This window comes from Natrix helvetica (genome assembly GCF_964273705.1).
Source record: "Natrix helvetica genome assembly, chromosome: 2".
NCBI classification, from domain to species: Eukaryota; Metazoa; Chordata; class Lepidosauria; order Squamata; family Natricidae; genus Natrix; species Natrix helvetica.
The window spans coordinates 92,398,306-92,411,706 of NC_138552.1; the positions used below are offsets into that span (position 1 = coordinate 92,398,306).

At 39.2% G+C, this 13,401-nt stretch overlaps 1 protein-coding gene across 1 annotated transcript in view; it reads left to right on the forward strand.

Annotated features, from left to right (window-relative positions):
• The first annotated feature begins 1,647 nt into the window (after positions 1–1,647).
• Positions 1,648–13,401, forward strand: part of SMC2 (structural maintenance of chromosomes 2) — a 33,033-nt gene continuing 21,279 nt past the window's right edge. The window contains exons 1-11 of the mRNA XM_081943561.1: positions 1,648–1,788; positions 2,890–3,101; positions 3,633–3,782; positions 3,996–4,118; positions 5,282–5,320; positions 5,407–5,517; positions 5,635–5,679; positions 7,440–7,673; positions 8,872–9,021; positions 9,761–9,994; positions 12,626–12,785. Coding sequence (XP_081799687.1) covers positions 2,934–3,101; positions 3,633–3,782; positions 3,996–4,118; positions 5,282–5,320; positions 5,407–5,517; positions 5,635–5,679; positions 7,440–7,673; positions 8,872–9,021; positions 9,761–9,994; positions 12,626–12,785 — 1,414 coding nt within the window. The 5' untranslated portion in view covers positions 1,648–1,788; positions 2,890–2,933. The remainder of the gene's footprint in view (positions 1,789–2,889; positions 3,102–3,632; positions 3,783–3,995; positions 4,119–5,281; positions 5,321–5,406; positions 5,518–5,634; positions 5,680–7,439; positions 7,674–8,871; positions 9,022–9,760; positions 9,995–12,625; positions 12,786–13,401) is intronic.

Genomic DNA, 13,401 nt, shown 5'->3' on the forward strand with positions numbered 1-13,401 from the left:
AAATTTTGGGCTTAATCATAGTAAGTCAAGGACTACCTGTAACATTCTCTTTAAAATGTTAGCTGGAGTAACTTCCATTACTTAATAACTATCCTCGGGGCGAGTGAGCCCAGAGCGTGTTCTGAACCCCCCTTTTATTTATTTATTTATTTATTTTTTATTAAAAGAGTTTTATACAAACAGATTTTCCCCCTTTTCAACCCCCCCGCCATACAATGTAAATCTCATACAAATGCTATGCCCCCCCACCCCCACCCCCGCAAAAATTCACATTCAAATATTATACCAAATACTTTGCCCCCTCCCCTCCCCCGTCTTAAAGTAAATTACTCGTTCACATATTGTACCCCCTCTCCTCCCAACAAACACAATGTAAATTTCTCTTAGATTAATAATAGCACATTGATCTCATCTTCTAAGCTAATTTAACATATATAACTCTTAATATAAATTTCTCCTAAAATAACAATGTTTCATTAGTCCCATCTTCTAATTTATTCATACATATATATTGCCCCGCCCTCCACCCTAACCCTCCCCCACCTCCCACACAAACCCACCCCCCTGACTTCCGCTGTATACCACTCTAACAATTCCAAGCATCCCATATATTATTTACTCTGATCATCTATCAATCTAAACATTCTTACCTAAAGGCTATATAGTACTTCCTAGTCTGGTATTTATTCTGTATGTAATCAATCCATTTTACCCATTCCTGTGTATAATCCTCCTGTTTCTGAGCTTTTAAAAAAGCTGAAATTTTTGCCATTTCGGCGAACCCCGCCACCTTCTGAATCCATTGATCAATTGTCGGTAAAAAAATCTTTTTTCCAATGTTGCGCAATCAACAACCTAGCTGCTGTGACCATATGCAAGACCAATTTTGTTTCCCCTTTGGTGAAATCCTTAGCTATACCCAATGAAAACATTTGCGGAGTGAATTGTATTCTTTTCTTAAATACATTCTGCATAACCCACCATATTTTTGTCCAAAAAGCTTTAACCTTGTTGCAAGTCCACCATACATGAAAAAGGTGGCATCTAGGCACCCGCATCTCCAACATTTTGGTTGAACATTTGGGTACATGCATGATAATTTTTTAGGATCTAAATACCATCTGTAAAACATTTTATAAAAATTCTCCCTTAAATTCTGTGACTCTGTAAATTTAACATTCTGAACCCATATTTTTTCCCACGTTTCCAACCATTACTTAATAACTATGATCTGGTCTCCAGGACACTGCAACTGTCATAAGAATGAACCAACTGCCTGAATGTTGGTCACATGATCATGGTAAAATATAATAATAATAATAAAGAAACTTGAGGGTTAACAAAAAATAAGGCAGCCTTCTGAAACTACAGCTTCATCTAATCCAGAGCTCCAACCACAGCCATATTCCCTCCTTGCAAAATTTAACAGTTTCTGGAGCTACTGCCGCTTTAAATCCAAAGGGGGCTCTGTTAATCTCTCGGGCCCCGCCCTCCGCTTGGGGTCTAACTCTTTCCCACCAATCGCGTTGCTGCATGAAAGGGAGCGTAGAAGCCCGTCGGGTTGTTTTCCCTCGTTGGGTAGCCTCTCCCAATTGCCTGACTCACTCGATTTCTTGACGAAGCAAAAAAATAAAGAAATCAGGCAATATGCGGGACAGCCCTAAGTTGAACTTCTGCGCGGAACGGAACGAAAGGACCCCCGCGCCAAATTCAAGCGGAGGAAGCCGAAAAGGCGCTGGAGCGGCTGCTGGTCGAGTCGGTTGGGAGGGAAGGCAGCCCTGCCTGGCGGTGAGAACTAATGCCGTTTTGGGGGAATCGGAGTCCCCTAAATTATTAGGGGCCCAAATATCCGCCAGGGTTTTTGTTTTTTGTTTTGCTTCCTCCCGCCACATCTTAAACTAATCAAAGGATACTTTTAGACTGTCAATCAAGGGATTTTTAGGTCGACGTAAATCCGATTAAATCCAACACTTCGGATTCGGATTCCCTTTTCTAGAAGAAAAAAAAAACCCGTAGTAGAAACTTTTAAAGGCAGGGCGGGGTATGCCAGACGTGGATGGATCTATAGTTTTTGTTTGTCAATTGTTTGGCTTATGCCGGATAGGCAGTTTGGAAAATATCTAAAATGTCTTATTGCAAGTTTTGTGTTTTGAACATAGGCATCTTTATTATTTAGCTCATCTAGATGCAGCGTCACACACCTAAGTGACTTATGACCATTTGTCACACTTAGGACCATTGCAACATCCCCGTGGTCATGTGATTAGAATTCAGATGCTTGGCAATGAGTTCATACTTATAACCATTGCAGCGTCCCGATCGTGTGATCCCCTTTTTGGGACCTTTTGAGAAGCAAAGTCAATGGGGAAGCCAGATTCACTTACCAACCGTGTTACTAACTTATCAACTGCAGTGATTCACTTAACAACTGGGGTAAGAAAAGCCGTAAAATGGGGCCAAATTGTTTATGCAACATATGCCTCACTTAACAACAGAAATTTTGGATTCAATTGTGGTCATAAATCGAGGACTACCTGTTTATTCTAACTGCATTTACTCATAAACAAGAGCGTGGGCTGCAACCTAAATAGTACCAAGAATTTTGTGGGTTTTGTCTCAATGAGGATAGTTAATATAAGCTTGTTTCTCATGTTGAGATACATTTTTGTCAAATGTTTTTGTTTTTAAAGATACGCTGTCAACTCCTCATATATATTCTCTGGCTACAAAGCAAATATTAATTGCTCCCACATAATATGGGAGGTCTAATAATGATGAAGTCAGTAGGACTTAATTTGTGATCTTGCTTTTTTGGTATCAAGAGGATGAATATGATCCATTTATATAGAAATGATCTGTTGAATAATGGAAGAAATGTTTGTTTTATAGGTTGGAGGTGAATTTATTTGTAATTTATAGGGAAATAAGCAGAAATGTACATCAGGTCAATTGTTCTTGAAGGTTTTAAGTCTTACGCTCAGAGGACAGAGGTTAATGATTTTGACCCTCTATTCAATGCTATTACTGGCTTAAATGGAAGTGGCAAATCAAATATCCTGGACTCCATCTGTTTTTTATTGGGAATCACCAATCTGTCACAGGTAAGAATGTATCTCTCAAATATTGGCTACCTTTAAAATCCTGCTCTTAGCATGTTTACTACTGCCTCTTGGACTAGCTCTGAAGTATATTTTAGGAAGGTTCTCTTCTTAAAATTCAACATAAATCCTGATAATGTATTAAACATTGATCTTTATTTGCAAGAGAATGAAAATTTAACATGGCAAATTCATCTGATAAAAGTATAACATTGGGGAAAAATTCATTTGAATTTTGGCCATGGGCCTATTCATAAATAATTTTTATAAACATAATATTTTGAGAAGGACAGACTCTGATAAACTTTTATAATAAGTTTTGCCTATACCACATCCCTTAAAATTGGCTTACCCAATCTCTCTTGAGTGAACTAAATTGTAGATTGGAATGATGGGTTGACAACACATGTAAAATGTAGCATAATATTTGTTTTTGATAGAATCAGTACATTTACTTTGTGATGCAATCCTATAACCCAAGCATCCCTATCTGTTTATCTTAGTAATATCATTTTGTCTTAAAATTCATTTTAGGTGAGAGCTTCCAACTTGCAAGATCTTGTTTACAAAAATGGGCAGGCTGGAATTACTAAGGCTTCTGTTTCTATCACTTTTGATAATTTTGATAAGAAGCAGAGTCCACTAGGATTTGAGAATCATGATGAGATAACGGTCACAAGACAGGTGAGCCAATGTAATACTGTCTTAAACATTTCTGTAAAGGATGTCCTTATAGTATTTTTAAAAATTGGTGCAAGTAGAAAAATGATACCTTGATTTCTTTTTTCCAAATAGTTTTGAAGTTAAGTCATTTAAAAAACAGTATATGCTAAATAGTCAATTTGTTTGAGATGATAGATGATACATGCTAATAGTCCTTTGTCATTCATTTTCAAGGTGGTGATTGGAGGCAGAAATAAATACTTAATCAATGGTGTGAATGCAAACAATACCAGAGTACAAGATCTCTTCTGCTCTGTTGGATTGAATGTCAATAATCCTCATTTTCTTATTATGCAGGTAATGAAGTATATATGTTCATAACCTTCCTTTTTTTAAATTATATTGTTCTTCTAGATTTTAAACTTGTGGTGCTTTTTATCATTTGATATGCCCTTCTCCTGTTTTTAAGTTCATCTTTCCTTGTCAAAACCTAATTAGTTTCTGCTAATTTAGCCCAGAATGAAACATATGATATTTTGTTCTTTCTTCATTGGTTGCAATTGGTTGCATGCCTCTAGTGTCAAAAAGGATATTGTAGGAATATCTCTGATCACCTTACAATACAATACAATAGTAGAGTTGGAAGGGACCTTGGAGGTCTTCTAGTTCAACCCCCTGCCTAGGCAGGAAACCCTATACCGTTTCAGACAGATGGCTATCCAACATCTTCTTAAAGACTTCCAGTGTTGGGGTATTCACAACTTCTGGAGGCAAGCTGTTCCACTGATTAATTGTTCTAACTGTCAGGAAGTTTCTCCTCAGTTCTAAGTTGCTTCTCTCCTTGATTAGTTTCCACCCATTGCTTCTTGTTCTACCCTCAGGTGCCTTGGAGAATAGTTTGACTCCCACTTCTTTGTGGCAACCCCTGAGATATTGGAACACTGCTATCATGTCTCCCCTAGTCCTTCTTTCTCTTAAGCTAGACATACCTAGTTCCTGCAACCGTTCTTCATATGTTTTAGTCTCCAGTCCCCTAATCATCTTTGTTGCTCTTCTCTGCACTCTATCTAGAGTCTCCACATCTTTTTTACATCGTGACGACCAGAACTGAATGCAGTATTCCAAGTGTGGCCTTACCAAGGCATTATAAAGTGGTATTAACACTTCACGTGATCTTGATTCTATCCCTCTGTTGATGCAGCCTATAACTGTGTTGGCTTTTTTGGCAGCTGCTGCACACTGCTGGCTCATATTTAAATGTTGTCCACTAGAACTCCAAGATCCCTCTCTTTACCTTGTAAAACTATAGGTGGAAAAACATAGTAACAAAGCTTTCCATGAGCTACCATCCTGCCCAATTTGTTTTGTTCCAAATGTGCTATGATAATTTTTGTCCCACTCTCTAGATGCTCCTTTCTCTTCCAAAGGAAATGTGCACCATAATTCACTATATGTAGATTATTATAAGGCCTTTAAAATACTAAGATATTAATGGCTGGCTATTTTCCTTTCTATCTTAGGGCCGAATTACCAAAGTACTCAATATGAAGCCTCCAGAGGTAAGCATGACTTTCTATTAATGTGATTATCTTTTAAACAGCTTGATCTGTGGTTGTATTATATTTTTTTATTACTACTGTTCTAGATATTGGCTATGATTGAAGAAGCAGCTGGCACAAGAATGTATGAGTGTAAGAAACTAGCAGCACAAAAAACTATTGAGAAAAAAGAAGCAAAACTCAAAGAAATTTGCACGGTACCACCATTATGGTTACTTGATCCTATATTTATATTAGTCCTCTTAAGAAAACAAAATTGCTATGGTTCAATTTGAGAATAGAAAAATTAAGTACATCTTGCTTTTCATTTACAGATTTTAGAGGAAGAAATCACACCCACCTTGCAAAAACTGAAAGAGGTATTTACAGTTTAAACTGAACAGTTTACAATAAAACTCCATCTTTGATTAGATTTAGTCCTATGAACTGATTGTGTGCAGCATTATAAACTATTGTCTATTTAATAAAAAAAATCATTGTGTTCAAGCAACCTCAATCAAAAGCAAAGAACATTATCGCTTATTATACTGTTATTAATCCTACTGAATTCAGTGTGGTTTACTATTAAGCAAGTTACAAATCCTAGCTTGCTAATGGAAATTCTGAAATAATTTGATTCAATGCGATTACACTTTGCATTTCATTTCTATTGGACCCATGGGCAAAATCCAAAAATATGGAAGTGGAAAAGTGTTTATGCAATAAAAATTCCCCCCTTTCCTTCGATTCATCATCTGCTGGGCAACTGGAGAATCGCAAGAAAGAGAAGGAATCTCTCAGTTTCTTTCATGCAGAACAGTTAGTCTGTCATACAGCTAGTCCTCGACCTAAAACAGTTTTAGTGATCATTCAGAGTTACAACGGCACTGCAAAAAGTGACCTATAACCATTTTTCACAGTTGCGACCATTGCAGCATCTCCATGATAATGTGATCAAAGTGCAGATGCTTGGTAACTGGTTCATATTGATGACCGTTGCTGTGTCCCAAGGTCATGGGATCATCTTTGGCGATGACCTTCTGACGAGCAAAGTCAATGGGGAAGCCAGATTCACTTAACAACCAGGTTACTAGTGGAGCCCCGGGTGGTGCAGTGGTTAGAATGCAGTACTGCAGGCTACTTCTGCTGATCACCAGCTGCCATCAGTTTGGCAGTTCAAGTCTCATCAGACTCAAGTTTGACTCAGCCTTCCCTCCTTCTGAGGTCGATAAAATGAGGACCCAGATTGTTGGGGGCAATATGCTGACTCTGTAAACTGCTTAGAGAGGACTGTAAAAGCACTGTGAAGCGGTACATAAGTCTAAGTGCTATTGCTATTATTAACTTATCAACTGCAGTGATTCACTTAACAACTGGGGGAAGAAAGGTTGTAAAACAGAGCAAAACTCACTTAACAAATGTCTCAACGGAAATTTAGGCTCAATTATGGTTGTAAGTTGAGGACTACCTGTATTCTAACGAAATAAAGGTTGTCCTTAACTTATGACCACAATTGAACCAAAAACATTTGTTGCTAAGCAAGACATTTGTTAAGTGAGTTTTGCTCCATTTTACAGCCTTTCATGTTCCACTTGTTAAGTGAATTTTGATCATGTGATGCAGTAGTGGGATTCAAAATGTTTTACTACTGGTTCTGTGGGCGTGGCTTGGTGTGCATGGCAGGGGGAGGATACTGTAAAATCTCCATTCCCACCCCACTCGAGGAGAAGGTTACTGCAAAATCCCCATTCCCTCCCGATCAGCTGGGACTTGGGAGGCAGAAAATAGATGGGGGCAAGGCCAGTCGGAGGTGATAACTCAAAATTTCTGCTACCGGTTCTCCAGAACTGGTCAGAACCTGCTGAATACCCACCTCTGTTGTGATGAGAGGGATACTACAATGGTCAGAAGTGTCAAAATGGTCACATGTCACTTTTTCAGTGTGGTTGCAACTTTGAACTGTCACTAAATAAACTACTGTAAGTGGAAGACTTCCTGTATATCAGGGGTGTCCAAGCTGGCTGGGGAATTCTGGGAGTTGAAGTCCACAAGTCTTAAAGTTCCCAAGTTTGGACACCCGTGCTGTATATTATGGCTTGCTGTAGCTGTCAATGATGCATTATTTTATTTGCCTAACCAGGAACGATCCTCCTATTTGGAATACCAAAAAGTTGTGAGAGAGATAGAACATCTGAACCGTCTGTATGTGGCGTATCAGTTTACAATAGCTGAAGAAACCAAGGGACATTCTGCTGAGGTGCTAAAGGAGATGGAAAACAGCATTTCAAAACTTCAAGAAGAGATGACTGAAAATGAGAAGAAAGTGAAGGACCTTAGCAAAGAAATATCAGAGATGGAAAAGAAAAGGGATCAAGTAAGACCCCTCCAGTTACTTTATTACAGTATGCTAGTACAAATAGTAAAACTCATTTTTTATCCACTTTATTAAAATTATAGGCTGCCCATGTGTAAAAAATAAAACTAGAAAGTTTTATTTGTTTGAAGAAATGATGACATTAGAAACATGTTTAATACAATTAATTGAACAACTAGAAGCTAGTAAAGTGTTCAGATTGACAGTACATCTATCCAGTTATCTAGATCAGGGGTCCCCAACACCCGAACTACGGCCCACTACTGGGCTGCAGCCCACTTGGAATTGGGCTGCACAAGCAGGGGTGTGTGTGTGCGTGCGAAGCTCCATTTGTGCGAGTGGAAAGTACTCATGCTTGTGCCACATTCAGCCACATTCAGCCATGCACCTGCCGTTCTCACAGAACCATCCCCCCCTTGCAAGTCTGCCAAGCTGGAAAGGTTGGGGACCAGTGAACTAGGTAACAATGGGTTACAACAAAAAAGAGGGGCCTTTGTCCAGAAGTTGTTTCTAATCCTGTAAGTGTTAATCCACTTTTGAACACTAAACAGTGGTACAGAGCCGAGGTGGCGCAGTGTTTGGACTGCAGTTGACTGCTACCTGCAGTTCGACAATTCAAATCTCACTGGCTCAAGGTTGACTCAGCCTTCCATCCTTCCGAGGTGGGTAAAATGAGGACCCAGATTGTTGGGGGCAATAAGCTGACTCTGTAAACTGCTTAGAGAGGGCTGTAAAGCATTATGAAGCGGTATATAAGTCTAAGTGCTATATTGCTATAGCCAGGTCAAAAAGGCTCAAACTTGCTATAGTTCAGGACCCTGAGCAAGCATGTTTAATATTTGGATTCATAGAGCGCTAACTCACAAACTGGCATAAAATACTGAACGGGCTACAATCACAGAGCATGTTAAGCCGATACTATGAAGTAAGCATCATACTATTTGTATGATGTGTAAGCATAGACAATGTGCTTTTCTGTGAAAAGATCTTTTCCGTGTGCTCCACAGTTAGGTTCCTGTTTAGATTTTGTTTGGCACAGAATCATTCAAGAAGTTGACATTCAGGGAAGGATTTTAATTGTTAATTGTCTTTTGTTTCATTCTCATTTTTCTTGTGAGAGTGAAGGCCCTGAGGAAGATGTGTAGAGGTACTATTGCAAACATAAATCTGCTTCTATTAAAACAAATTGTATCCGTAGGAATTTGGTGGTGCACTCCATTCTCTAGAGGAAGGTCTTGCTGAGATTCAGAGAACTGATACCAAAGTACAAAGTACCCTTGCTATCAAAAAGCAAAATTTACAAAGTGAAGAGAAAAAGCGGAATGAATTGATTAAAACAATGGAAGAGGTAAGCAATGGAAATGCTCTTTAAAATATACACTATTTCCCCCCTCGTACAATTATATTCCTGATAAGCGTATGTTTGAAAATATATAGTGTACTGTATACTTCTACACTAGGATACCACAGTATTTTAAAAGTACATATAGTTCTCACTTACTGATCCCTAGTTTGGTGATCCTTCAAAGTTATGACACCGAAACAGGAGATTTTATGACTGGTCCTCAAAGATGTGGCCGTCACAGCGTCCCTATGATCAAGTGATTGCGATTCGGTTGCTTGGCAACCAGTGTTCATGTACGGCGGTTACAGCATCCCACTGTCTCGTGGTCACCACTTACAACCTTCACAGTTGGTCTCAGGCAAGCAAAGCGAATGGGAAAGCCGACCTGGTCACATGACATTGTATTTAATGACCTACAGCTGAAACTGATATAACTTGGCACAGTCATGTGACGTTTTACTTTATGACCACATAAATAAACTTTATGAGGCTTATCTCTAAATAATTATATGTAGATGTGATGTAAACTGCAGAAAAGCGCCAAAACAGCCCCGGATTCAGGATTGGCCAGCCAAATTAATTATTCCTTTAGGGTTACTGTTGTTTTAATTCTCGACTTTCATTGGAACTTTATTATTATTATGGAACTATTAAGTAGGTTTGCACTTAGCTTTTCTTATTAATTTGTATATTTCTTCCTTTTTTAAATTAGCCTTTTAATCATACTTTTGTTTTGTTTTAGGATTCTAAAGCTTTAGCCTTGAAGGAAAAAGAAGTGAAGAAGTTGAGAGATGCTTTGAGTGTTCTTCAGGAGGAAAACAATAAAGACACCGAGGGTCTGGCTGCAGCACAGCAGCATTTCAATGCAGTGTCAGCTGGACTGTCCAGCAGTGAAGATGGGGAAGATGCTACTCTTGCTGGACAGATGATGACTTGCAAGAATGACATAAGCAAAGCAGAGACAGAAGCAAAACAAGTAAGTAATAAATGTGTGTCTGGGCAAATTGGTGCACCATATGATTCAAATGCCATGTACAGATAGTCCTTGTCTTACTATCGTAATCTCCTTTTAATGACCACATAATCCCTTGCCGGGTGAAGTCTGAGCAACCGAATGGACCTAGCAGAGTGTTTTAATGGCTGGATGTCCTTCCTGTCGCCAATGTGGAGTTTTGTTCGGCAGATACATTCTCAGTGTGCCCAAAGAGAGGAATATCTGCCCCTACCGAGGATCGAACTCACAGCCTTCTGATTGTGAGGCGAGAGCTCCACCTCTAGGCCACTGCAGCACTCCGTCTTACGATCGTAATGGAGCCCAAAATTTCTGCCATAAGTCACGACGGTAGTAAGTCATGTGACCAGACACTTTTATTACTTCTTTGCTGTGGTCATTAAGTGAATGCAGTTGTTGTTAATGGAATGCTGTGGACATGAAGAAGCAAATCTATGTATTCCTATAGGTGTTTTTTGCTGGAAACTCTTTAAAAAGGTCAGGAATGGGGAAAAACATTGTTAATTGTGGTCTCGTGACCACAGAACACTGCAATCGGCCATAAAAGTGAGACAGTTGCCAGTGTCCATCGGAACTCTAAAATTGGGTTGTAAGTAGCTTTTGGGTGGAGGGGGTCTCTCATAACTTCAAATAGTTAAGCAAGGAGTACCTGTATCAAAAATAACTTAAACACTATTGTGAGCTGTGGGATTTCAACTCATGAAGGCAGATAGTTGACTACAAAAGCAGTGATAAAAAGAAGTATCCGGAATAAGGAAGGGATTGAAGAAGAGGGTTTCTTTTTTTGGAATCCAGTATATATTTTCTACATTAAAGATGAGCTTTTTTTTTTTTTCATCTTCTATTATGGGCTCTCTTGAATTTTAATTTGCTGCCATGGATTCTACACCTCTTCCCGAGTTCTATTAATATGCCCCTAAATAGCTGGAAGAGAATGTAAATATCATTTTTTGAAATGTTTTCTCTGACGTTCCATCAGGACATTTGAGCCAATGGGTACTACTGTAAAATATATTCTGCTCTGCCCACATTCATTGGTCAGACCCTAAAAGCATCCATTTTCTAAATTGGCATTTGTTAAAAATTGCAATAGGGGAGCGATTCATAGGCACAGTAATCCCCACCAGCCTTCCCTTGACGATTGCATGTTAAGAACATTCTTGGCAATAGTCACTTTCTCTGATTAAATATTAATTCCTGATTCTTTTTTTTTAATAAATAATTTTTATTAAATGTTTTGATCTTTAAAAACAATAGGGAAGACACAGCAAAGGGAAAAAAACACAATAAGACAAAACAAAACACAGAACATACAAAACAATATACAATAATTTTACAGTTTTCTCTATCGGCTTTCCTTCTTAGCTTTTGTAATTCTCCCTTCTGCATTGCCTTCCTCTCACTATGACCTTGTCCTATGATTTAACAAACATAGTATTAACACTTATAATAGTATTCATTATTTATATCCATATATTTGTATTCTCTATTTTCTGTCTTGGCTTCTGTTTTCTAGCCACTTGTACATTTTATTCTATACTTTAGAGAAGTCCGATTCTTCCTGATTCATTCCCTCTTGGCCAGATTGTCATTAGATTTTAGCACTGAGGATTACAGCTGGAGAAAGGAGTTGGCTGCCCAAATTGTTCTCTTGGAAATCATTGTTTCCTTAATGTGGATTTGGGAAAACATTATATAACCGTGATAGCAAACCTATGGCAGGCGTGCCACAGGTGGCACGCAAAGTCCTCTCTGCGGGCACCCCAGCTCAGCTCCATTGCACATGCATGCGTGCCTCCTGCTGGCCAGCTGGTTTTCGGGTCTCTGCAGCGCATGCGTAGGGGCAGGTGCATATGGGAGACTGCAGGCGCATATGGGAGATATATGTACATGCATGGGGATGTTGTGCATGCATGCCCAGGGGGCAGGGAAGCGCAGGGGGGTCACACACGTGTGGGGGCGAGGCACATGGGGGGGTCAAGTGCGATGCGTGGAGTGCACACAAGGGGGGTCTCATTTGCATACACAGGGCATGTGGGGTGTGTATGTCACACACGCATTGCATTATGGGTGTGCACGCACATTTTTGGCACACCATGACAAAAAGGCTAGCCATCATTGGTATATAAGATGTTTTGCACATCTTCCTATTTTTAGGATTAGGATATAACTCTTTTCTGCAGGATGTTCTTGTCTTACCTTCAACTATTATAAGATATGTTTGCATGAAATATTGTTTCCCCTACCAGACTGGATAAACGTTTGGGACCTGGGGGCAACCATTCCTGTTTCTGGGGAATCCTTCAAAAAGACATCTATAGAGAGGGCAGAGCTGACATTTTCAGGCTCATTTTTATGTTTCAAGGGGTTTGTGGTTTTCCCCTTCTGTTCTTTACAGTCAGGACCATCTTCCTTTGACAGTTTTATCCATTTAAACGGCCAACATTCCCCACCTTTGTAAAGATGTTTGGTGCATATAAAGGCAGAATCTTTACAATGCTTACTTTTTTATGACTGTTTCTAGGAAAGTCAACTTCATTCCAGAGTAAAACATTTGAATCCTAACTTCACACTAAACATTTCATTTTTTCGAAGGCTCAGATGAAGCTGAAACACGCGCAGCAAGAGCTCAAGACTAAACAAAGTGAAGTTAAAAAAATGGATGGTGGCTACAAGAAAGATCAAGAATCCTTTGAAGCAGCTAAAAAACAGAAAGAGAAACTTGAACACGAAATGAAGAAGCTCAACTATGAAGGTTTGTTTGCTTTCTCGAATGGAGGGGTTTGGTTTCACACATTGAACAAGACGAAGTGCTGCTTACTTGGAGGGCAGTAACCCCAGGCTCAATTTGAACATCTTCTACACTAACAGTAGCACAGGTAGTCCTTGACAAAAGACCACAATTGAGCCCCAAATTCCTGTTGTAAAGTGAGACCTTTGTTAAGTGACTTTTGATCCATTTCACCATCTTCCTTGCCAGAGTTGTTAAGTGAATCGCTGCAGTTGATAAGTTAGTAACCAGTTGTTAAGTGAATCTGCCATCCCCATTGCTTTTGCTTGTCGGAAGGTCGCAAAAGGTGATCACATGACCCTCTGGGACACTGCAATGGTCATAAATATGAACTGATTGTGCCAAGCAACCGAACGTTGATCAAGTGACCATGGGGATGCTGCAAAGGTCATAACTGAAAAATGGTCATAAATCACATTTTTCAATGCCGTTGTAACTTTGAACGGTCACTAAATGAACTATGGTAAGTCGAGGACTACTAGTACATAGGTGTGTGATGTTGCATCTATATGAGCTAGAATATATGATCAATTAGTAACAGATGATGCCAGTGGTGGGATTCATTTTTTTTACTATCTGT